The sequence below is a fragment of the Patiria miniata genome, unplaced genomic scaffold, assembly GCF_015706575.1.
Source record: "Patiria miniata isolate m_02_andy unplaced genomic scaffold, ASM1570657v1 HiC_scaffold_4, whole genome shotgun sequence".
Taxonomy (NCBI): domain Eukaryota; kingdom Metazoa; phylum Echinodermata; class Asteroidea; order Valvatida; family Asterinidae; genus Patiria; species Patiria miniata.
In genome coordinates, this window is record NW_024037071.1 from 5,748,404 (window position 1) to 5,774,231 (window position 25,828).

A 25,828-nucleotide genomic window follows, 5' to 3' on the forward strand; every position below is an offset into this window, starting at 1 on the left:
TGTATTTTACGTAGTCCCGAAGTGCAGTATGAAATCAAGATTCGATTATAGTGAAACGTAAACAAGCAAAAAAGGAAGTTGCATGAAGTTGTGCAATGAATTTCTGGGTTTAGGCAGTTAACTTATTGTGACGGCGAATCGGCACTTCTGTTCCAGGTAATGAGGGGGAATGGATAAAGTTGCCAAACGTGGTTTAAATATTTCCTGCAGTAATTGTTCTTTTATTAATTAAAATGTAGTTTGAAGACATCCAAAATGATTGTTATCCACCGGTACTGTGTAATTTTACCTGTACCAGTTATGCTATTGAAATGCACTGTGATGCACGGAGCGCTAGCCTAGGCTAGCCTCGCTCATCGCATGTGCCACTGCCAGTTGCGCCTGCTGCAATGCTGTGCTGAATAAACGCATACGGCATAATAAACATAAGCTAAAAAAAATTAATTAAAAAAAATCAGTATCCCGGCTCTGTTTTCTTTTTAAACAAGATTCTTATTTGTATATTAACAATTTAAAATGGTCACGAATGACAATTTACACTAGGTTAATCATCTTCATGTCATACTCATAGCCTAGTTGTGCTGCAATCAGACAACCATGAAGTCACCGTCTGCGTCCAAATCTGCTGAAGAAAGTACGCCAACAGGACCCACCAGGTCCGGCCAGCTAGACAGCACCCTCTGTGACGAACTAGAGAAAATTGTTGAAGAGATGACGCATTCTGGACGTCCCAGTCTTGAAGAGAAACCATTGAAACAATTCAAGCGAATCTGCAGGTGGGCGTTTGTTTTAGGCATAACAGTTTGTCTCTATGCAAACACAAACGCAAATTTGCAAGTGTTGACTTCCAAATGAAGTGCCTTACTTTTTCATTTAATTTACTTTAATTAATTTAATTAAAAATTCATTTAAAAAATACTGCTGATGGTTAAGAATTCAAAATAAAATTGGAGATATTTTCTTACAAATTTATGTGCTGTTTGGGCCAAAATTCTTTAAAAAAAACAACAACCTAAAACCACCTTTTCACCCTTGACCTTGAAAATTAACTTCTGTTTTCCATTGACTAGTCTCTGCACTGTAGGGGTTCTGAACAATTGCTGAAGTTGATCTTTCAGTGACTTATGAACGTTTCAAATTTTAATCCAATCTTAGATCATGATTATTGGTTCAGAATGACTGTGGAAAGACAGTCTTTAATGAGTGTAAAACAGGATGTTGTTGTTTATTCACGACAGGACCTCAGACGCTTACATCGAGCATGCCTTCAACTTGCTGTCTAGCCAACTGGCTGAGGATCATGCCGAAATCCGTCTCTCCTCGTTCCAGATCATGAATGAGCTCTTCAATCGCTCACATCGCTTCCGAGAACTTCTCGTTGCAGACATGCAGGTAAAATGGCAAAGTTATGGACACTTACAGACCTGCATTGTCCAGCTAAAATGTTGAGAACTTTAGTGTCACAGAGTAATGGTAAATAATGAACAAATGAAACACATTTAGTCAATAATTTAGATGAGTTATAATGTTTTACAAAAATGACTGAGTGAAAGAACATAGGTATAAATGTATTTTACATTTTGTAGGAGTGTGCCTAGAAAGTGCATGCTAAGAAAAAGCTTGTCTGTTTCATTCACGGTGAGAGATTTGTTCAATTTTGTTTACAAATTAAGTTAGTTTGAATTAAAATCGAAAGATGAACAGCCACATAAATGACTGTTTTAAAATATTGCTTTGTCTCAACTTTTTGCCTCATCGAGGGTTCGGCTATCATTTTTTAAAAATTATTACTGGAGCCAAATACTCCAAACTTTATACAATTTTATAGTCATGTAGTAATAAATTAACCTTTTGAGCTGCAGTCTCATCTCAGATGCTTAAAATTGAGGCAGGAACCTAGAGCAGGAGTCGGCGATGAAGTGTAGAAACAATCTCTTATTTGCACTTCTCTCCATATCTAGGAGTTTCTGGAGTTAACTGTGGGCACGACTAGCGACATGCCCCTCCCACCGCCTCGTGCTGCTGCCAAGCTACTCAAGGAGCAAGCACTGAAGGCAATTCAAGAATGGAACGCCAAGTACGGAAAGGCTTACAAGAAACTAGCCCTGGGATACGGCTTTCTGAAGTACAATAAAATGGTACATGATGCAGCAAGATATGTGAATAGACCGGAATCGTATTGATGTCATGCTCTGTTTACATTGCACTTTGCTGGTGGAGCCAGGTGGGGGCGAAAGTCACCAACTCTCATAAGAGAGCACACATGTAAACAAAGCGTGGCTTTATTATGATTCAGGTCTTTTAATAATTTAGGCTACATAGACCTCTTGCACCTGTTTATTGTGACCACCTGTCCATATTGGCCAACTGGTCATCATGGCAACCTGTCTGTTATAGCCAATTGACCATTTTGACCGCCCAGTTGTGATGGTCTAGAGTAATTTTTTCACCCCTGTTCCATATTATTATTGAAAAAAAATATATCCACTTGTTCACCGTGAACAATTTGTCCATTGAGGCTTGACCGCCAATCTAGTCACAAATATTTTGACAATTCTGATTGAGTGCTACTGCTAAAGATGCCATAGGATACCTTTAATTTCTGAAACTTGTTTCATCACCAGGTTGATTTTGCTAATCTCGAAGCAAGCTCTGCAGCGGAGCGTCGTGCCCAAGCAGACAGGCAGGCCAAACTCCAGCTAGCTCAGGCGCAGAGGATAAGCAAAACGCTCAATGATATGGATGGTAAGCAAAACGCTCAATGATATGGATGGTAAGCAAAACACTCAATGATATAGATGGTAAGCAAAACGCTCATTGATATGGATGGTAAGCAAAACGCTCAATGATATGGATGGTAAGCAAAACGCTCAATGATATGGATGGTATGGATGGTAAGCAAAACGCTCAATGATATGGATGGTAAGCAAAACGCTCAATGATATAGATGGTAAGCTAACGCTCAATGATATGGATGGTAAGCAAAACGCTCAATGATATGGATGGTAAGCAAAACGCTCAATGATATGGATGGTAAGCAAAACGCTCAATGATATGGATGGTAAGCATGGATGCATGTATAGACACAAGGGAGACAGTGTATAACCACGGACCGTTACTCAAGCATGAGATATTTCAGACTTTAGATATTTTAAACTTAATTTTGGAATCTGAGAGAAAAGACATTATTGGCATGGAAAAAAGTGCATCTTAAAGGCCTTTCATCCAATTTTCAGATAAAATTTTTTTTTAACAATGTCGTCATTACTAATTAGTGAGTGTGAGTTGAAAAATGTGTTGCATCAGTGTACAGCATTACAGACCAATTTAAGATTCATTTTATAACTTAGTGTATTTAGTTTTGAAACTTTTTTATCTACATGTAAACACAATTATGAGTCTTGTTCATCTGCAGAAATCATTCCTGAAATCAACGAATGCCTGACACAGATTGACAACTGCTTTGAGCTTCTGCTACCACACCCGTCCCGCTATAGTGTGACAGCACCCCCTCCCGAGCAAATGGAATCAACTTCAACAGCTGCATTATCGACTGCACAGAAGGAACAGACCATTCATGCCAAGAGGGTCACAAATAAAACCAGCCCAGCCGGAAAGATGGATTTGAATCAAGTTGATAATTCTGATAAAACCTCAGAACGAAATGGCGAGAGTGAAGATGTATCGGGCAATGGTGAAGATTGCAGCAATGACCACTCGCATTCAGTGGAGGAGAGTGGAGAACACACAAACCCAGTGCATGATGGGAAGGACGATGACCTTCTCCAACAGCACGGCTTGCCGTCTTGGAATTTCAACATTGATATCAATGTGAATACAGGTAAAACAATTACTCCTGCTAAAAGCTGCTCCTGCTGTTTGCTTGTTTGTCGGATTTTTTTGTTTGTGAGTTTGTACATTTGTGTGTTTCTTTTTTTATTATCAGATGGTGTAACATTGGAAGAGGATGAAGATAACGAAGCCATCTTGGTCACGCTAGAAGACATGAGTCGTCTTATTGAGTCTTCCTATCTCCCCCGTCTTGCTGCATGGATGGAGGTATGAAACCACATCAGTAAATGCTAGAATGATCAGGAAAAAAGAACTAAGTCACCAAAAATTAATTGAAAAAATTTCAAATTTCAGATCCTTTCGTAAGTTTCAACTTCCAGCAGCTGCAAAATACAACAATACCCCCTCAATTTGTACATTTCTCAATGATCAACATTGTTGGCAGATTTATGCTGTTGATTTTGCTCGAAAATTCATGAATTACATTTCTTCAGATAATTTTTTCTTGTCTCAACGTGACTGATTTTCACTTTGTAGGTTTTCACCAAAAGCGGTAAACACGAGGACAAGCTCAAACGATGCATGGATCTCAAGCAGGCTCTCAAGAGCGCAGCGGCCAAGTACGCTGAACTCAATGTCCACCCTCAGGTGACTGCAAAGCAACGAAGGCGGTCCACAGCGGAGAACGATGGGGGCGGGGATTCTGACAGCGAAGGGGAGGGGTTTGAAGAGGTCCCAGAGAAGGAAGGGTTTGAACCTGTCATCCCTGAGCATCTCAGGGAAGAGTATGGTGAGTTGAAAAGGAGTAGTCAGTGTAGCTGAAGTGCCAAAACATGTAGGAACTTGAAGGTCATCATGAAACTTGGAATGTACATTATACCATTTCAAAGCTGGATTTTGTTTCCCAATGCTCCCCTCTTAAAAAGGAGAAAGGGAAAATGAAACAAAAAGGCTCAAAGCAAATATTTGGTTTTTTAATTTAATATAAAATTAATATGCTTAAACAGTTTGTAAACAAGTACATAAACAATAATGTCACATGCCAAGAATTTTTTTTAAATTCCAATTAAGGATTGGACCCTTTACCAAGTGCCAACAAAGATTCAGCGACGACGTCATCAACGCAAGACAAGCAGAGAACCAACCCCAACTCAAAATCATCAAACGCCAAGAGTAAAAACGTCGACACAAGCGTCACTGCACCAGCCGAAGGTCTGGTAACCTGGCACCCATTACGTGAAGCCCAGCATACCGTAGCTGATCCAGCCTCCCAGGCTGGTACCCTTCTCGTGATGAAGGAGAGATTACGGGCGATTAGGGATCGACACACTGAGCTGTAAGTAAAAAGCTTACTTTTAATGAAATTGCTTAACGTGGAACATAGACATTTCTTGGAGTAGGGTTTGAACCTGCAACCTCCGTATTGCTTTTCCGGTGCTCTACCAACTGATGTTTCCATCCCTTTGTTGGCAGTTCTTCATTTTGCCAATGTCTTTGTTCATGGGGTGCTAGTCAGAAGCCATAAACTCTTCATCTGATTGGTCAGAACCTCCAAACGTTTGACTTTGCAATGGAAATTCCATTCACCGCAGAATGGAACTTCTGTGTTTGCCGTGCGGCCGCACCATGTGTTGGGACAAATAATTCAACGACGCTTGATCAATGAACCATCAATCAGATGAGGGGGATTTTATCCCTTCAAATTTGTGATTGCACAGAGTATGAAATGGCCTTGAACGTATAGTTGATGGAATTACTTGCGGTTTATTGATATCAGCTTTTGCAGTGTGTATTATTTCATGATTTCAGGAAGAGGAAATCGGAAGAAAAGGACACAAGTGTTGAGAAGCGTCAACGACAGGAGTTGTTAGCCAAAGCTCCTTACGTTCCATTCGGTGTGGACCTGGAACACTGGACCAACCCAGAGAAGATTGAAGCTCCTACGGTTGTAATGTAAGATACTCAATTGTTTGTCTATAACCTGTCTGTTTGTCTGTAGATTGTGAGTTGTACACTGTTCTTCTGATGTCAATCTGTCTGTCTGTGGATTGTCTTGCATTAAGATACTCAACTGTTCGTCCATTATCAGTCTGTTTGTTTGTAGAGTTTCTAAAGTAAAAAACTCAACTGTTTGTCTGTTACCTGTCGGTTTGTCTGTGGGTTGTGAATTATTCTACAAGATAATCACTTGTTTGATTATCACTTGTCTGTTTGTCTGTGGACTGTCAAGCACTTCTAATGTAAGATAATTGACTGTTTGTCTGTCACTTGTCTGTTTGTCCGTGGATTGTCTATCAGTTGCACTGTTAGATCATCGAGTGTTTTTGCGTTACCTGCATTTTTGCCTATGGATATTGACAACTTGCAAAAATTGATTTTTAAAAACTGTAAATATTTTAAAGGGCTCATTTTTAAGTAGTTTCTGTGACTTAATATACAGAAAGTTTTCATAGCATATAATTATTTATTTTAATCATGACAATTTGTCGTCATGTTTTCCAGAGCTGACACGGCACAGTGTGTGTGGAGTTCATCAGCACCAGATGAGGTCAAAGTCATGGAGGTCAGTTACTTCATGTTCAGTTTGACGTGGATATGAACGCAGAATGTTTACATTTGTGAGTTTTGGGGGCAGTTTTGAGTGGCCCATTGTCATGTTGTCATAGGTATATTGGGTTAAAATCTATAAGCACAGGGATGAATTATTGAGGGGACATCGCTGTTAATCCCCTGCCAAAAAAATATAAGGGTTACATATCTTCCCCACCAACCCCTCCCACCATTTCCCCTGAGCATCGCACATGTACCTAGAACTTTTTGTCTTGTTTTGAAAACAATTTAGTGTGTGTATTTTTAAAGAGTTGTATATGCCCGCTGATTTGATTTGACCTTTGTGTTCATCTTGATGCATAAGGCAGCGAAGGATAGCCTGACTACCCGAGTCTTCAACTTTGCCGGAGAGTTTGAGCCAGTTAAATGGACCTGCCGAGCCCCAATGCCTTCTGGGAAGCTTTGTCAGAGGATGGATAGATTGAAGGTGGGTGTGGTACCACGATCTTTAATATGGGAGGGGCTAGATATATGACGTCACTCGATCAGAACCTTTTCTTTCAATTCCGCCTTTGAAACCTTGTCAAATCTCTCACACAATTTTGTCACTTTTGTTGTGAACGGCCAAGTGATCATGATGTGTCTTCAGCTACCATCACTGAAGATGCTTCTAAACTCCTACTGTTGGCTTTTTGTAAACATCGTTTACTCTCTGGTTTTGTTAAAATGACTGCAGTGTCCGTTCCATGGGAAAATTATTCCGAGGGACGAGCAAGGGAATCCACAGACTGTAGAAGATGAGACCAAGATGCAGCTGACTAAGGAGCAAGTAAAACAAGGTAAGAAGAGAAAAAACATTTTTTAATCAATTAGACGGAGGCTCTATTAGCTGGAAAAACGCGTGCTTAGTCACGCCATGAAATTGGGCACTTGTGTGTTCCAGGTGTTCATTGCAAGTACTCCTGAGTCTTCAGATACTTTGTTATGTACTGTTTTTCTCAGCTGAATCTCTCCTCGCTGACACGGAGCTGCAACGAGACATAGAGGGCGGGCTAGGACTGGATCTGGGATCGACATCAAGCGGCAAAGGGAAAGGGAAAGGAAAAGCCAAGAAATACCCCAACTTGACGGACTTGAAGAAAAGATCCAACACCTCCATCAGTAGATTGGAAAAGAGGGTGCTCAACAAGTAAGTATTCTATCGAGTCGTGTTCTTGTGTGTGTGTGTGTGATTTGTTTGTCTTTCTCGATGGGTATGTGACCACTCATGTGCATACGTGGGTGGGCCGTCACCGCGTTATGGGGAAGTTTTTCATTGTTAAGCAAATTAGGACCAAATTATGGTCTTTCTGCTGTCCCCACAGCGTCTTCGGTCCCCACAGAACCATGGGACAACTCGTGTGTAGTCCCCACAACTATGGAACAAGAATTTTTGTACATGTATGCGTAGATGACATGACTGTACAAAAATCGGCAACCTTGCATAACTCGAACACCAAATACCTGAAATTGTTTATCCATTCCCTTGGGATTTGACTTATGAGAGTTTACTATATCCTGAATGTAATATTTTCTATGCTGCATTGTGGCAACTTATTGAAATTGCGTTCGTTCTTTTATTTTCATGTTTTTAAGAGCAACTTTTGATGGTCTGCTCTCAAAGACCTTTTCCATTCAGCAGTCATGTTTGAGGTTGTTTACTGTCAGTTATTTCCACTGAGGCTTAGAAGTTTGTTCACCCAATCAGATATCATGTCTCTCTTACTTTTTTTTACACATCTTTCATTTTTAGGGGTGCTCTTCGAAGGGTCGCTAACGCCATGAATAAGCTGGAAAACCGCCGTTTTCATGACAAGTATGCAAATAACTTCAACTACAGGTAGTCCACCCTAACTCCTGGAACTGGTAGCTGGAACGGATGACAGATAAACACGCAACAAGCGAGACTGGAAATATCTGTCTGCGACCCGCTCACAGTGAGCGAGGCCGGAAATATCAGGGTGTGCTACCCACAGATGATGGCCTGTACCTGGGTACGGTCAATGTCAAATAATCCTGGTGTGAACTGGTTAAAATGTACTGACCACTCTGAAATCGTTTTGTTTTTCAAATTGCTATTTTTGTAGCAATACAAAGCTATTCATTTATGAATGAAACATCAAATCGACTGAAATTGAACCATATTAATATGGACTAATTTTAATTGCGATGAACACTTTATAAATTTCGCATTATTTGCGGTCGGACAATAATTCAGTTCTTGCCTCCCTATCAGAATGGATGATGTAGGGACTTGGAACGAGTCTACTTCCAAGGTGGGTATGTTTGTGAGCAATTATAGCGCACCCCTACAAAATGTCCTTTTCAGAATGGTGCAGACATTAAAAATAGAATAAAAATTGATTTGTTCTTTATAAAATGAAACCACAAGTTATAAAATTGTTAGGGGGAAAAAAGAGAGGAAAAAGTATGTTTTTTTAAAGCACAATCTGTCTACAATCTGTCTATTTTTCAAATGTAGTCTTAAAATAATAATATTTATAATAATGTGTTGCTTGTAGCGCTTTATACCAAAGGTCTCAAAGCGCTTCGCATTTAGCCTTGAGGGTTTGCACGATGGAGCCTCACGATACAAGAATCCAAGTGAAAAAACATTTGCTTTGAGATTCCGAGTCAATGTTTTCAATGCCATGTCATATCAGGAAATCACGCTAGGAGCTACTTCTAGAGAATAAATGGAAAAAAAGTTACTGAGAGTTTTTTACCTCACAGACTCATTAAGTTTATAAATTCGGTACTCACTGTAATTATGTTTAAGAAACTTGCCATGTGATCTGTAGCCTGTGGATTTATTTTATCAGACCCGACTTCAGACATGAATGTTGTCCCTTAAACGAAATGCATTAAGGCCAATTTTTGCTTGAAAGGTAATGTGTAATGTTGGGCAATGAAGTAAAGGAATACATGTACATTTTACCGTACCAGATTTTCCCCGCAGGCGGCTGCACTTGTATTAGTTGGGTAGTTGAAGGGAAAGGGTAATTTTACTTGTGAATGAAAGTTTAATATCAATGTATGTGTACATTTGTATTAGTTGAGTGGTGTATTTTATATGAGTAGTACTCTCATATTGTTTGGCATTTATAATCCACTTTTGATGAAGTTCCTAAATTTTACCTTGGTTGCAAAGGAACCTGACTTCGAACATTGTATCATTCATATTAAGTTTCATTTCCTGTAAATCTAAATGAAATAATTCACGACATAGGAAATAAAGCAAGTCAACAACAGTTTTCACTGTGTTTCTAATTTTCAATCATTGTATTGACAGACATTCCATTCCCAGAGGGAAATTAAAGTTTTCTATAATACACCAAACAGCAGTAGGGAGGTTTCTGCCAATAAGAATGCATTGTGTACTTTATAACAACATACATGTATCTACCGGTCGGTAGTTTGTATACACTAACTATCAACCACTACCGTACCATATATCTTTATTCCAATCAATATATACACCTCTATATGAAGTTTAGAACTTTGCTATGTACTTTGTGACGAAAATTGGCAGATACCCTTTCAGAAGATTTGTTTTTATCGAATGCAATACATACAATGCAGCATTTGTTTTGCATTCCAGGAACACGACCAAGACAATACTACTTTGGCCACATCATCCCATGATGAAAACCTCGATCACAGAAGACAATTTTTTAACAGCAGTATTACCTATACCAACGGTTATCACAAAACCAGCAGTTTTGGTCAAAGAAAATCGTCAATATAAATACAATAGAGTAAATGACTGTTAAAAGTCTAAAGCCTAATGCAAGCTGTCTATACAGTATGTCCCAGAAAAAAAGTGTTGGTCTTGGAAACATTTTGGAAATAACAAAACCACGAAGTAAATTTAAAAATTGTAGTTGTGATACTACTAATTCTTTGTCAAAATCTCTATGAGTGTTATTTAATTTGCCTCATTCCTGTGTAGAATCTCTCACCAGAGATCTCTCGATAATGATCGTCAATATTTAGACTGACACTTTTTGGGACATACTGTAGTTTACAACTTCGGTTGACAGAGACGTTGACTCCGACGTATATTCCGATGTTCACCGATGTTCACCGACGTATTTTCTAATGGCAAAAACCAATATTAAATTTACATACCATCTTCCCGACGCAAATTCCATTGTAGAAACGTTGACATACACATGATAACATACTACTTAGTAAAGTACTACTTAGTAATTAGGCCTACCTAGCCTACATGTATGTGCACTGGAGTTCCCCCGTGCGAATTTCGAGTTTCAGTGCGAAATATTGGAACTGGAAGGCCTATTTTTGTCCCAACAAAAGGCCTACGAAGTTGTTCACTTTTCACCGAGACACCAATTCATCGAATGCAAATACGCTCGCGTTGTGTTATGTGATAATGACTTTACAAATTTACAATTATTGGCAGCATAAAACACTAATTCAAGCTTTTTTTCTGTGTTAAAAAAAAAGACGCAAAACCAATCCAAATTGAACATTTGTTCATATGGTTGCAGACGCCTGAGATGGAGAAAAAAAAAGTGGTTTTGTTTTCGTCAAAATAGAATCCGAATTAAAAGTTCGTTAAGACAGCAAAATCGAATGTGTTGAAGAACAACAGGAGAGCAGTGTTCATACAAATTTCGCTGGCATTTTTTGTAAATTCAAAATAGAGATCACTACAGTAAGCTACGGTCTTAGCGTGACGTCATTCGGAGATGGGATTGAGTACTGCATACCAGTGGACGAGTAGCTAACGTCTTGTCCTATCGATGGCCCAGCGGGAACGCCAGGCCCTACCCCACCGTACGAATCGACGTTGAGTACGGGGCACATGAGCTGCGATGGCTCGCTAACGGAGAGGCAATTACCGTTGCCGTCGGTGCTGAGCTGTGGCAGATTGTGGTACTCCGGTAGTTTAGCCTGGATGGGAAGAAAAATTGTTGTCAGACTCATTTTTAAAGTTTACATGCCACGATGAATGTGTTTTTAATACGGAGGATTATCTTGTCGCATCAGGAGTGATTGTAATTGTCCTAATCTTGGATAATTGAGCCCTTGATTTGTTAAAAGCGCGTAAGACTTTAAGTTTTACGAAAAATCAGCTAAATAAGCAGAACATGACAAGAGTTTCTTTGAAAAAAGTTCTCCAACCATCAATGTTGAACTCACATTCAAAACATGTTTACCGTAAAGCCCTAAACGCAAAATGTTTGTAATTTAGAAAGAAATTTCTCGCGAGCATATAAAAAAAAGTGATAAATATATGTCCCGGCTCGAGAGACTTTCAATGGTCATAAGAAGTGCAAAGTATTAAGGCATTTACAGCCATTATTTTGAGGATGTACGCGATAAATTCAGGCGCGTAGGATTTGGATTTCCCGTTGCAAAAAAAAAACCATTTTGTTTCCGTCCCGTCAATTTATTTTTTGCCGTTCGGACTTTGCTTTTAAAATCTTCATCCAGGCCATTGCAATCTGCAATCTGCACCCCACCCCCAGGTGACGTTATACTGAATAAATCAGTTATGCGATGTGGGTACTCAATTGTAAACACTCTCACAATTATTGTAAACTGTAATCTCTGCAAGAGATGGACATGAAAAGTTGACCCAAATATTGTGTTCAGGTTGAACGAATAACTGACCTTTTCTCTGGCCCAAATGAAGCCTCTGGTTCTGGCCCATTGATAGTACGCTCCTCCTGCACCAGGCAATCGTGTCGTCATCGTCAGTGTTTCCTCCAAATCGGACATGTACTCAATAGCGAAGCGAAGAGCTTGGATCTTAGACATCTTCTTGCCTGGTTGCTTGCGATGGGCCAACTTGGCGCGCAGCATCTCAAACGCATCATTCATGTCTCGCATACGGGTACGTTCCCGGTCGCTGGCCGTCTTGCGCTGGGCCATCTCACGCTCCTTCTCCTCCTCCGTCTCTTCAGGGATGAGGTTGATGAGCTCGGGCTTGCCTCGTACTAGTAGGTTGTTGGTGTGTTGGTGGCTGGGGTGCTGATGGTGATGATGGATGGGCCTGGGTGAGGTCAGGGTGGTGTTGGCGGTGAGTTGTGACGAGGGTGGTGATGGTGATGGTAGGAGGTTGTGTTGGTCGGATGACCTCTGATTGTGATCCATCGGTGTGAAATCTGAAAGCTAAAAATTATCGTTGGAAAATTGTATATTGGGAACCTTGATATCAGCTGGTCACCCCAATAATGGTGTAAAACTCGAATCTCTTAACTTGTCATCAAATTAGTACACAGTGCAAGACAGATGCGGAAGTTGAATGTAAAGATTATATTTTCATAACTTCTCCGTCTCTCTGGCTGTATATGCCTAGTCAGCATGTCTGTGCACAGAGCAAGGGAATAATGCTTCATAGAATTACATTGTGTTTTACTGATGGAAAATTGAATGATTAGGCCTTCTGAAAAAAGTTTACAAACATCACAGGTTCAAAATTAAGTATGAATCGGCTTGTGTACACCAAGCGGAGTATAGATACTTTTTTGTGAGTTCAAAACGGTATTTTCCCTTTCGAAACTCAGCCGAGGGTAAGTAATGCGTTGCGATTGCAAAAATGTCCCCTGGTCCCAACCCGAAGCGACCCATCATATCATGACACCGACCATACTGTTTCAGACAAAATATTTCCTAGCCATCAAACTCTCCAATAAATACCCTAGAAAGATTAAACCTTTTTCTACTATTCTCGAAATTCCCCGTTAGTACTTTCCCGGAGCTGACCCTGCGGCGCGCGGTTGTGTAACGGGTGCGAGCCCCCCCCCCCCCCCCACCACAAGCCTAGGGGTCCTAACATTAATTTCATGCCCCTAAGGTCGGGAAATTACTTAAGTCGACACCGGAATAATGGACAGAATTCATCTGTGCGATGGCGTAATGGCCAGTGTAGATTAAATTGACTTTATTTTGTCCGCGAGCGAATTTACCGTTTTTCCCCTTGCTTGCTTTAAAGTATGCGTCGATCTTCGGTCGAGCAATAGGCACTATCTGACTATGGGTTCTGATCGTGCATATTTTGCTTTATATTCCCTAAAATTGAGGTGCATTGATCAGGACCAACATATCTTTACGATTTTGCGATGAGCACGCTTCCTTGACGTTAACTTTCCTGTCCAGAGTATTTAAAAAGAGTCCTACATGTTTATGTTGTCGATGTTTGTCTTTGTCTCGTTTTGCTTGTAAAAAAGGTATTTTTACATAAGTTTTTTGGTCTTTTGAAATATCACCACAATTTCAACCTCCCCCTTTTTGAAGATCTATCTTGAATGTATAATTATCATTTATTCACTAATACGGAACTAAGGTCTATTTGAATTGAATTGAATTGAATAAGTGTTTTAATCATGATTGTGAACGCAAATCTGACGCGCACTAATCAGGAATGAATTTTTAATATTCCTCATGCACAACCGACGTCATTATTGCTCCGCAAATCGCTAATGACGAAAACACGCGAAACAGGTTATTCATATTAAGAAAATCCTCCGCAGAGTTGTATTTTCAATTTTTATTTCTGCCTTCAGAATAAATTAAGCAACGGTTCCATGCTCTATGTCCAAACTGTGTGTAATTTTGGTCCACAAAGAAAAGGTAAAGATCAACACAAGAAACAACGAAGATTAACAAATAAGTATTATTATCCTGACATGCCCGAAGAATTCAACTTCCATTTCCCATAATTATTTGGAAAGAATTACAACAGAAAACATTGGAAAGAAGTAATCATGCAGATCAGAAAGTGTACTCACCATGAAAAGTAATCTTTGTTTTCAACCTTGTTCCTGAACACAAGGAGATGACGTCGTTTTTACTTTGTTCAGAACTCGGACAAGTTTTAGAAAAGCATCTTGGAGCCTGAGTTGTTTTCAACTTGAGTCGTTGTTAATCCCAAAGATGATTATCCAAGTTCCACTCGTCTCGCTCAATCGACCACGAATGGGAGTTTTCCTGGTGTTTTTCGACAATGTTCGATAACTTTGAGCTTCGTTTAAATCAAGTCATGGAGAAATACATAATAAGACTCCCTTTTCTCGTTCATATGAATATTTCAAACCACGAACGTCGAGCCGGTTCAGATACCAATACATTGAGTTTTCTCCGAGCGTAATTCGCTGCATTCACCACCGGTATCTTGTTCCAAAATCCCCCTCCCTCTTGCTCGTCATTCACGCCAAAACTCACAGCCGCCTCGGTCATCCACCGACAGTCAACTGCTCAAAGTGTCAACCATGTATGGAGGGGTATGAAGAAAAAAAATCTACACCAACCACGCATACAGCAACCGAAAAAAAACAATGGCCTATCGGATTCGCGCAATTAACACCGCCTTGGGGCAGCCCGACTCTGCTCGCACCGCACAGACCGACCGAGCTCGGCGGGCAGAAAGACGCAACTCTTCCCTCTAGACAAGCTCCACAATCGCGCTATCTTCTGAGTTGTCTATTATTACACGGTATCAGAGCTATCAGTAGAAATCAAACCCTGGGGGTTAAGAGGCAGGGAGAGAATGTAAGCTCACTGACGCGGAAGGGGAGAGAGCAAGCGATCGCCAGGGGGTTGGAGTAGCTGGGCGGTCAATTTACAAGTTACTTCAGTTTTTTGTTTTTCGTTGAGAAGGGATAGGTGATATTTTGGTACGCTCGGGATGAGATTGTCGGTTTTGTCCAATCGAGCGTGAGATACATGACGTAATGGCAGTTAATCTTACAAATTGGAGTTAATACTCGTCCGAGTAATGTGAGTCATTTTCTAGTCGGGGCCTCTCATCTCGCCGGCGACTATGGGTGGTGAGCAGGTGGGATTATTTTGACGATTTGAGGGGAGGCCCAACCATGGCCAAACTTGCCAATCTCCAGGCTTTGACGAGGTGAAGTGATTGACAGGTAGATTCGGTTGACAATCAAAACGGGCCCAAAACCCAAACTGGAGTAAAATGTCATGGGATAGGCCTAGTATATATACTAAAATAAAATGGTACAGAAAGTACAGAAAATAGTCATATCCTAACATTATGTTATATCATGGTTATATCGAAATAGTCGTGCAGAGTGGAACGCATTTGCCCCTTCTTTCCCCAACTCACGGAGGAAGGAAACATATCACGGGATCTCCTCACAACCGCTAAAATGCCTTATCATTCATTATGCAGGATAGGAGGGGATTAATGTGACGAAAAAAGAAGAAGTCAATGGTTGATCCCCTATTATCCCCAATGTATCCTCAAACGAATGATACAAAAATACTATATCGTTTTCGTTCAATCTTGAGAAACAACATAGCGTGGAAAAGGGAGCAATTTCTTATCTCTTAGTTGCTTTGTTTCGGGAAACCGTGTGACATTCTCCTGTTTGATCTCTCCCGCTCGCCTGATCCCCCTTGATTTATTTTCCCAAGATAGGGAGCGCCCCCTCGATTAGCCCCGGGTATCGATTACCTGTGTAGCGAAGGCTCAGTATAAACATCGAATAAATTAGGAATCGTTTACCTTCACGCCAATTAGCGGTTACGTCATATAGGCATACCGGTGGTCGCAGAGAGAGGGGCGGGGCTAAGAGACCCTACACTCCCCCCAAAAGGGGGATTTGAGTTAACAGTTGCCGCAGGGCCAGTAAACGGATAAAAATATCTGCGTGGACGAAACTAATCTACGCCGACGAAGTCCCTAGTTTTTTGTCTGAATGCGTTTTGTGACGAGGGTTTGTAGAACAATTGAGGGTTGATACAAGGTCTGATTCGAACTTGAAATCCTATTCTAAGAATATTTTGATGAAATCAGACACTTAAATTGCTCTCTTTTACAATGGTCTGGAGAGCATTTCCAACATGCCGGAGGACTTCAGCCAACAGGACTGCTTCATCTCAGAGGGAAATACTACCCATAAGTCACGATCAATCACCCACAAATATTAAAAAGGGTTGATCTTGCTCAGCTTGAAGTTGAAGATCTTGGATTTTTCCCCCGAATATTTTGGGAAGTGGGGTATTTATCATTGCTGTCAAATTTATTTACTGGTCGGCACTGTAAAGTATTGTTTTGGGTCGATTTGATGTGTGTATTGAATATTGTTTCGAAGTCGAAATGGTGTTTCAAAAATTATGAAAGCATGGGAAGAGAACACAAGGGCCGGGAAATGTTGATGAATGACTGCGACACCTTTTTTGTACCCAGGATTTGCAGTTCGATTTTCCATTTCGTATTCATGATCAAGCATCCCTGAGGCTATATGTTTTACATTACTGATTCATTTATCGTTGGTCTAGTGTTATAAAAGTCCAGAAACATCACACAATGTAAAACGATATACATTAAACGTATCGAGATATTTCGGCTGTGAAGCTAGGGTCTTTTGTTTACCTCGAATTTCGTCTTGATTTTCAGGGGATAGGGACCAAGGAAATATACGAATGGGAAGAATAACCTTTAACGGAGGCAGGAAATAAAAAGAAGTCTCCGTTTTGCGCGTTTTCATAAAAATACTCATTCTGTTTCAACAGAAAAGCTAGGCAAACCCATATAAACAAAGCTTTCAACAAAATATTTGCACAATTTGGACATTTTCTTTTTCACAAGTTTATATTGCTCACAGTCAGCTTTCTAAGTTCTCCTGGTCTCTGTCACCAAGTTCATCATCTTAAAGGTTATCAGCCGAGTTCCACTTCCGCCACAAAAACCAGACCTTTCACTGGCAATAATCCCGATCAACCCCGAACCCCAAATTCACCCCAATGTTTGGGTCTGTTTGGACCAAGTTTCCTGCTGTTTGAGCCACTTTTACTCCTGTCGTCGCCGAAATCAGAGGGGGTGAATCCCCTTTAGAGACGGCGCCCGACACGCTCTGGAAGCGATCATGGAGAAAATGAAGATGTTTGCGGTAATCGCCAGTTGTTTCCCCACGCTTGATTTGATTTCGTGTCTTTCACGCACGGCGGAGTGATACGATTAGCGGCGAATCAGGCCAATTATTGGCCGTCCTGCGAGCCGTTAATCCGGTAGGGTGTAGCGGCTTGTCCCGCTGCCCCCCGGGTCTCGTGGACCGATCTTTTTGAAGTTGGTGTGGGGCTGAGAAACGGGCGATAAAATAACCCTCTGGGTAGGAGTTTTATCTCTTTGCCCTCCGAAAAATATTTGAACACCAAGGGAGTTGAAACCACATTAAATCTCTATTATGACTGCTAAAAAAGCAGCAAAAATGGTTTTGTTTATGTTTAGTAAATCTGGTATGGTGTAAATTGAATGAAAACACCACAGGCACTAAAGCACTTCTGGACAGAATTTACAAGGACAACATTTTCAAGGATTTGGGTTCGTGCACTTTTTATTTCAGTGCAAGTGAACTGTACAGAAATGATATGTGACCTGTCATCCCAAAATAAGCTTAAAGTCCCATTTTTTGTTCAAGAATTGAGACATTTATATTTCTGACTTCTGCAGAACAAGACCTTTCCAATGGTATGTAACATTCAGGGGTTCTCAGCTCAGTAACGGAAATAAACCAGCAAGTTGATGTTGTAAAACTTAATTTTGAGAAAATGGCATTTAAAAAACATAATGTTGTGTCTCAGTGAATGAACGTCAACTAATAAAACAAGATTCAAATAGGCTTTAAAGATATTTGATAGAACAAAAAATTAAGAGAAGGGTCGAAAAAGGTCCGACAGATTATGGTTCACTTGAAAAAAAAAAGGCACACAAGAACATTTCCACAAAATGACTCGATGGGACTCGAACCAAAGACCTCCTGCATGCTAGTGCAAATGTCTTAGCACTCGACCACAAAGCTTAATAAGCATGTTGTGGGTTAGTAAGCTTGCAAGTTTTTCTCCCAAGCCCTCAGGCAAAACTAAGAATAGAGTGTTTATGAAATTAAATCGCTGAAGGGGAAAACCCGCTATTAAATCTACATCTTCCTCGGGGCTTTCTGACTGATGATGAACTCATCGCGTTGAGGCTGTATTCTTGAGTCGTAGTTTGCGTTCTTGCTCCATTCGTTTCGTCCTCTCCCAGACTTCTCTAGTCAGTGAGGTCTGGCCTATGGAAACACTCAACAATCTGGAATTAAAAAAAGATGAAACCAAGAAATGTCATAACAAATAACAGACAAACAGGTCAGTATTGCCACCATTCTTGAAAATTCACAGCCATAGAGGGCGCTCTACATATTCTACAGTAATGGGGGAGGCAAGTTTGGGGGTGGGGGGGGGGGGGCTGGGGAGGGAGGGAGATCGAAAAAAGATCACCTCACCTTGCTACTACCAGGAGTGAATGGAAATCTTCTTGAGTCATCTGGCTAGGGTCTGCCTTCCGTGCATCCACAAAGTCCTGCTCAACAATCTGTAAACCAAACGTTTCAAGGCAGAATACACTTTACCCAAAATCGTACTGAACAACATAAAAATTAAGGAGAAAATAGTGTTTGAAGTGTTTTAGTTGGAATAACAGTTCAAAAGGATAACTGGTGAACTAACCTCTTTGACAATAATACTCATTTTCATAGGCAACCAAGAAACAAGTCTACTGCTCTTTCCCAGAACAACAATGCGTCACTTTTTGACAGATTGTTTCTAATTAAGAGACGAAGAATGTATCAGGACAACAAACAGAAGAAAGCACTGAATGAGCATGATAGACCCCTAGCAAAAGCACCCCCTCAAAGGTTACAAAGGGAGAGTTAGGGGAAACCACTCAGAGGGACATTTGAATGCTGATAGCATCTGACTCTCACGCAAAGACGCTATGAATTTGTGCACATGCGGTTGTAACTTAGTCGTGCGTGCAGTAGTTTGTGCCATACGAGCCCAAATCATTACATGCATGCAAAGTGCGTCCCTTCCACCGGGGTTTCTCGATGGTGGTCACAGAGCGCCCTCTACTGTTCATTCACGGAGTCCAAACTGGCTTGTTCATCACGTACCTTGGACATTTCTTCGGAGAGATTGTACTGAATGAATGGGATAACTCCCAGATAGGTTCTGATGCGGTTGAGATTGACACTGCCGGAGCTGATCATGCGCTGGATACCAGTCTGGATGCCTGCGTCGCTCATTGGTAACACCTTAGGCTGGATTGGTATCTGACTATCACTCTAATGAGAGAAGAAAAAAATAAGAAGCAAACGTGTCAGAATTTTGATGTTTTTTTCATTTGCTTAGTGACAAAATTTTGGAAGGGTAGGGCTTGGAAAAGGGACAGGAATAGTGTTACCGTAACTAAATGTGGTGATGACTCTTTTAAAGGTGAGTAACTTAAGTAGGGCCAGAAAACGATCGCAATTTCTTTTTGATAAACAGCAAGGACAGCGCATCATGAACGCTTTGATGAACTTACTGGTAGCATCGACTTGCCCTCTGACACGACCAGGAAGACGAGGTTGGTCTTAAATTCTGTCTTGTGAAATTCAAAATCGTAGTCCACCTTCTGCCAAGAAATGGCATTTCCGATGGCAGCCAGATTACGAACACCTGATTCAAAAAACAAAACAAACAACTGTGGTTTGAAAAGAAAAATATGTCTGCTACATTGGCTGATATGTCACTTTAACCAGTTACTCTTGCGATGAGTCGACTTGTGACTGGATGCCATGTGATTGACTCGTGATGGACTTATGACACGACGTTAATTACAAGTACCCGACCAGACATGAACTACACGTTATGTTTTGTCTTGGACGTACGAACCATTTGCATCTAGTTGGCCAGGTTGTAGTGCTGTCTCATCAAGCAGTACATGAGTGCGATCACTCAGCTGGAGCACACCGCTCCTGAGCCTGTTGGCTGTGTAGTCCTTCTTAGGCGTCAGTCGCAGGCTGTTCATGTTTTCAAGTGACAGTGGAAGTAAGTGGGACTAAAACAAAAAGAAACAATGAGTAAAGTTAAAATTTGATACACATGTGGAAAACTTGATGTGTTCTTTGCAGGAGGAGCTTCAGAAACTTGGAAGCAATGACCAAAAACGTCTTCCATGAGACGTTTACTTTGCTTCAACATTGCTAAACGAAGCGGAATTAATTGATCTAAAATGATTAATAAGACAGGATTTTGATCTAAAATGAAAGTTATGACTCACTTTTTGAGTTAAAATTAGAGCTTCAAAAATCCCAAAATTGATTCAACCGAAATGAACCAACAATTGCACTTCATCATTTCAAGATTTACCAACTTTCTGAACAAACAAAGAGAAGGGAAGACAGGGGAAAAATAGGAGACATGGTTACCTTGGTAACCAGTTGGCTGAGTAAACCCTGTAGTGTTTGGCTGAATCCAGATTCCTGGCAACCAATCAGATTCAAGGTGAACTTGCCGAGAGCGATGACGTCTCTTCTGGCATAACTGCAATCATGATCAGTTAGGATACAAACATTGAAAAGTACAGAAAGAACTAAGTAGTGCACTTCCATTTACTGTTCTTACACTCTAAATTTTGTGTAAAATATTTAGTTTTTTTTTTCCAGAAACTCTTATATACTTTATGCACAATATTTCTACATGAATTAAAAAAATAAATACAAAATTCAATTGATATCAATTAATTTAAAGCAGCTTTATTTTCTCCTACTTACACTGAGGAGACAAGATTTAGGAGGAGGTAGTCAGCTGCGAGAGCGTCCCCCAACAAAAGCTGCTGAAGGAGACATCTGAGCTGATCCCTAACAGAACCCAGATCTCCCATCATGCCTTGCACAACTAGAAAGAAATCAAAAGAATAGTGAGCTAATCAAATGTTGCATCTGCCATAAAGCTATCTATTTCAAGCAAATGGTCAGGATTTGGACTTAATTCTAATCTATAAACAGTTCTTTTTTTTTGGCATTAATGGTCAAAATTTAACTTTTAAAATCAATTTTGACCACCAAATATGCAAATATCAGGTGGAAATTCCAACTGCAATCTAAACAAACTTGCACCCTGACTCTACAAGGCCATTCACACAGAACTTCCCACTTACACGTTTTGCCTTCGTCTGACTCCAGACTAACTGGTAACAGAGGGTTTATGTGCTGCAGTTTGTGTGATACAATGGCATGGAGACGGGGAACCAGTGAAGGGGGCGGCGAGTGTGCTGCTTGCTCTTCGATTCCTTCCATCAAGTCGGCTCCGTCGATTGCAGACGACGTTCCTCTTCAAAAGGAAGTGAACAACAGCAGAATGTCAGAAATGCAGTTCAGTATTGGCATGGTTTAGTGGTTACAAAACAGATACAGGATAACGACATGGAATGAAATCGACCGTTGATTTCCTACCCATTGTGATTACACGCAGGTACATTGGCCAGTTCTGGGTCAACTGACAGTACGCCGATAAACTCGATAACATCATTCAGGCGGAAAGACTCAAAGTTGTCATACACCTGCAACAATCACAAATAAACCAACAAACTTTCAATTGGCCAAAACACTTCAAAATTTAAAAAAAAAAGTATGATTTTTATCAAAATTGGTTCTAGCTCTGGTTTCATATTCAGAATATATTTGCACCTTATTCACCCAATGTCTCCAATTAATGTGGAGATGGACTGAGTTTTAAAAAATGTCAACATAAACTAACCTTGACCATACAGGCCGGTCCCTTTTCCCCAGATAGAGGAAAGTTGAGGTCAACGGATGTCGTCGACCTTTGACTTGTGACCTCTGACATTCTGCTTCTCTTCTCAGATTGGTTGCCGTCTGTGGTCTCCATGGATACATCCGCACCGTGGTCACCAGTCTGGCTTGGGACTGGTAACTGTGATGTTGATGGGGTGAGGTCATCGACCTCGAGTGCCCTTTTGACCCTTGAACTCTGCGAGGTCGACGGGTCAGAGGTTTGGCAGCAACTGTGTTCGGTGAAGGCTTGGAAAAGAGATGTTAAGGACTGATTTGATTTGAGAAGAATGTTATGACTGAGTTACGATTTAACAGAAAATATGGAATTCCAATCAATTTTCTGCTCGTGAATATTTTTGGCATATGTCTGAATAAAACCTCAGACTTTTACAAAAGGGAACTAGTGGCAAAATATCATTAATAAGTACCTCACCCCTAGGCCCTTTTTGCTGGGAAAAATCTTCAATCCTCCAAAATCCTCCAAAATTTTGCACTTATGTTCATATGAGCACTTCATGCTCAAAATGCATTCCTCCTCAATCTTCCAAAATCCTCCTCTTCAAGTCTTCAACCCCATTCATTCTCAATCCTCCAAAATCCTCATGTGCTTCAACACCATTCATCCTCAATCCTCCAAAATCCTCATGTGCTTCAACACCATTCATCCTCAATCCTCCAAAATCCTCCTGTGCGTCAAAATTCAATCACCATTCATCCTCAATCATCCAAAATCCTTCAAAACCACCAAGAGGATTTTGGAGGATTGAGGAGGGTTGGGGTTTTAATCTCACAACTTATAATTTATCATTTTGAAGCTGTCACATAGTTCCAATCATATTTTGTAACACAGCACAGGTTAAGGATATTTGTTTGACCCATTCCGTCTCAGCTGGAACAGGGACACAGTAGAATGTCTGTCTATCCAGAGTGACGTTCTTTGAGGATTCCAAGTTCAGTCGTTGGTTTTGGGAACATTCAGCGAGGTCTTGAAACATCCCCGACTTCATGGTCTGTGCAGAAACCCAGAAATGGAGGAACAAAGGGGACAGGAAATTATCAGTGAAAACTAAAGAACACTAACCATCTCACTGGCCAAAAAACAATAATGACAAGATTCAAAAATTAAAGAACAAAGTTTGTTTTGGTTGTTGATGAATGCAGGAAATAAACATTTTAGTGGCTGTCTTCTTTAAAAAAAAAAAAGAATTCATCGGCGAATCACTCATTTTGTAAGTTTTGCTTTGTCACTTGACGGCTGAGTGAAAAAACAGTTTTTCGGCCCAGTTTTGTGAAAAAATGAAGGAAGCTGGCATTTTTTTTTCTTTGAAGATTTTCCAAGTTTGTGGATGGATTCTTCCATTATCTCCACTTCTTTTACTGATACAAAATTGTATCCAAAGGAGCAGTAACCCTTTCTACAGCGCTACAATTTTGCAGAACACATTCTGGAATAAAAAAAAAGAAAAAAAAAAGAGGCAGGCAGGAAAAGGAAGCGGGTAGGGACAAGAACGGGTTAATATTTTACATGGCCTAAGCTGCTTAAATGAGTACAAAGATGCAAGTAGAATACAACATGTAGTGAATGGTGATAACACTTACAACTTGTCCCGAGCTCTTGTCCACAACCTCATATGCGCCAAGATAAAACTCGGGATCGTACATATCCTGAATCATACAGCGAAACCTGACGACGGTGTTTGGCTTGAGAAGATGCAAGGATGTGTGATTGAGTGATGGTACCTAGGTTATAAAGACAGTTGTCCAATCAAAAATATGCAATGTGTAAAAATGAACACCTGTTGCTGAGATTTACAAAATTCAATCAATTCAAAACATGGTAAAATGTAACAAAATGGCTATTTTTTTTTTATGAAAGCCATAATATAGTGTTCAAAAATTCAAAACCGTGCCCAGTCTAATCTATGGCATACCTGCTTATTTTTAATGTCGCACTTAGTTTGGTAAGTCAAACAAATTAAAAGTGGAGTTTGTTCTCCAGGGGCCGTTGAGCATGATAAGCAGTTAAGACAAGTTTACACGATATAGGCCTATTGCCTTAATTTTTTTACCCATTCCAAGCTGTCTTTGTCTTCAAGTTTCTTACTGAAGTATTCCGTCACCTTTTCCGAACACTTTTTGTTGTTGATATCTAGCGGAAAGAACAAAGAGTTTTATTGTAATTGCATAGTTTCGGAACAGAGCATATGCAGACACATGGCAGAGTTTCATGATAGGTCTAGGCCTACACTAGCCCCACTAGTGTGGCCGCGGTTCAGCGCAGCATACCGCGGCCACACTAGTAGTGGGGCTAGGCCTACACACACAAAACAAAGGAATCTAAATTTGTCAAGAAAAATGATAATTTCCTCACCAAATAAACCCTGAACGATGTCCAGCGGACGATTCAACCAATCTTCGACTCCAGGCATGGTAAAGATGTCTTCTTTTCCCTTCAAAACAAGAGCAAAAAGTGCGAAACTTGAGGCACTTCTATTATACTTTTCAGCCGCGCCAACAAATTTAAAGAGCGCGAAAATCGCACGTGACGATAATGAACTCCGACACACACTGGGCATTTAATTTTGTTGTTGTAGGGCGCCCTCAATATTCACACGGTCGAAAGAGGGCGTTTTACTATTTAAGTATTGGACAGAAAGTGAGACTTGTTAGCGCATACTAATTCACTGGTATTTAAAAACAACCAACGATATTCTACCCTTTTTAATTCAGAAGTACTTAAGGTTAACATAATATCGGTAAAAGTGCGAAATAAAAGCGGATTAATCTGGCTCCAACTTGATGTCAAATTTAATAATTGAATTCCGATCTCCCTCGAGAGTAGTGTCAGGCGTAACAAAACGCCTGAGCCCCCCCCCCCCTGATACAGGGTAAGTTCCCATACAGACCACTGATAAAATACCCGTACTTCAAAATTCTTTTAAAAATACCCAGAACTCTCACAGGTGTTCAGGCTAAACATATATAAATGATGATCAACATTATGTCTTTCATTTTACTTACAATTTTAGGTGGGTTGACCAATGACTTTTTGAGAAATTCTCACCCAAAGAAGATCAACCCTAAAACGAAGGATATTTCCCATTATTTCCCAAACTGGAAAAGTAGCCATTTTGAAAAAGGATCCCTTCACATCATAAATGTCGCTAAATAGCGCCACTTTCGGACCCAGAGGTGCAATGTCATTATGTCTTCAATCCCCCAACTCCATTGCTCTCTGCAGAACTCTCTAATAATGCAATGTACATGCTCGACAGACAGATTGTTGGCAATTTCGCTTTGAACAGCGCAGGGAAATGGTATCCAGCTTCCCCCACCGCCTCCGCCTTTTGATTTTATGGAGGTCGGTTGATCGGGAAAACAAATGCTGTCTACTATTAAAGGGAATATTCATCATTTGCTTTTGCTGTAATTTTCAGAAATGGATGGAATTGGGGGGTTGGAAATATATAGCAAATATAGTTACACTGACTTTTTTGAGGTTTTGGGTTCGAAAATGCTATAAAAACCAAGAAAAACGATCATTTTCCTGTAATCTGGTTCTCTGACTCCATATAAGAAGAAACAGAGCAGTTTACATACATTGGGGAATAGTAAGGTCAAGGAACCAGTCTAGCTGGCTCGTACCCGTTCATAGGTTTGTAATCGATTGCAAACAAGTGCGATTGTCAATTGGGGCCAGTATTTGAAAAAAAGCCAGTTGTTTCCAACGCTGATCGGTCGATCAGCGTTGAAAATTGATGCAAAAATACCACTTTTCTTGAAAATGACAGTATACCAGGTGCCATGATTTTACAGGATGCTTTACACTGTCATTCACTAACAGTCCAGCAAGG

General features: G+C 40.4%; 3 protein-coding genes across 3 annotated transcripts; 1 reads left to right on the forward strand and 2 right to left on the reverse strand.

Moving 5' to 3' along the window:
- The first annotated feature begins 32 nt into the window (after positions 1-32).
- On the forward strand, positions 33-9,632 carry LOC119739860 (UV-stimulated scaffold protein A-like). Its single transcript, XM_038214970.1, has 15 exons — positions 33-156; positions 572-776; positions 1,239-1,392; positions 1,962-2,138; positions 2,625-2,745; positions 3,416-3,841; positions 3,947-4,059; positions 4,330-4,582; positions 4,864-5,128; positions 5,602-5,745; positions 6,295-6,355; positions 6,707-6,829; positions 7,079-7,181; positions 7,345-7,531; positions 8,135-9,632. The coding sequence occupies exons 2-15, from the start codon at positions 598-600 to the stop codon at positions 8,223-8,225; spliced, it is 2,397 nt and encodes a 798-aa protein (XP_038070898.1). The 5' UTR covers positions 33-156; positions 572-597; the 3' UTR covers positions 8,226-9,632.
- LOC119739861 (neurogenic differentiation factor 4-like) lies at positions 9,423-12,529 on the reverse strand. Its single transcript, XM_038214971.1, has 2 exons — positions 12,025-12,529; positions 9,423-11,301 (listed from the first exon to the last, which is right to left on the reverse strand). The coding sequence occupies exons 1-2, from the start codon at positions 12,505-12,507 to the stop codon at positions 11,068-11,070; spliced, it is 717 nt and encodes a 238-aa protein (XP_038070899.1). The 5' UTR covers positions 12,508-12,529; the 3' UTR covers positions 9,423-11,067.
- A 5,154-nt stretch (positions 12,530-17,683) lies between these two features.
- LOC119739909 (mini-chromosome maintenance complex-binding protein-like) lies at positions 17,684-24,562 on the reverse strand. The gene is made up of 14 exons (XM_038215041.1): positions 24,346-24,562; positions 24,044-24,123; positions 23,574-23,714; positions 22,841-22,984; positions 21,937-22,221; positions 21,633-21,739; positions 21,338-21,510; positions 20,952-21,075; positions 20,607-20,721; positions 20,071-20,236; positions 19,721-19,854; positions 19,308-19,478; positions 18,639-18,727; positions 17,684-18,445 (listed from the first exon to the last, which is right to left on the reverse strand). Exons 1-14 carry the CDS (start codon positions 24,548-24,550, stop codon positions 18,331-18,333), a joined length of 2,049 nt encoding a protein of 682 aa, XP_038070969.1. The 5' UTR covers positions 24,551-24,562; the 3' UTR covers positions 17,684-18,330.
- Between the last annotated feature and the right edge of the window lie 1,266 nt (positions 24,563-25,828).

Coding starts and splice junctions, on each gene's coding strand:
- LOC119739909 (XM_038215041.1), bottom strand. CDS start 24,550: ATGCCCAGTGTGTGTCGGAGTTCATTATCGTCACGTGCGATTTTCGCG. Junction 20,237..20,606: donor TCAGCCAACTGGTTACCAAG/GTAACCATGTCT, acceptor TTTTTGTTTTAG/TCCCACTTACTTCCACTGTC. Junction 19,855..20,070: donor TGGCCAACTAGATGCAAATG/GTTCGTACGTCC, acceptor TTTTTGAATCAG/GTGTTCGTAATCTGGCTGCC.
- LOC119739861 (XM_038214971.1), bottom strand. CDS start 12,507: ATGGATCACAATCAGAGGTCATCCGACCAACACAACCTCCTACCATCA. Junction 11,302..12,024: donor TCATTTGGGCCAGAGAAAAG/GTCAGTTATTCG, acceptor CTTCCCATCCAG/GCTAAACTACCGGAGTACCA.
- LOC119739860 (XM_038214970.1), top strand. CDS start 598: ATGAAGTCACCGTCTGCGTCCAAATCTGCTGAAGAAAGTACGCCAACA. Junction 1,393..1,961: donor TTCTCGTTGCAGACATGCAG/GTAAAATGGCAA, acceptor CTCCATATCTAG/GAGTTTCTGGAGTTAACTGT. Junction 3,842..3,946: donor TGATATCAATGTGAATACAG/GTAAAACAATTA, acceptor TTTTATTATCAG/ATGGTGTAACATTGGAAGAG.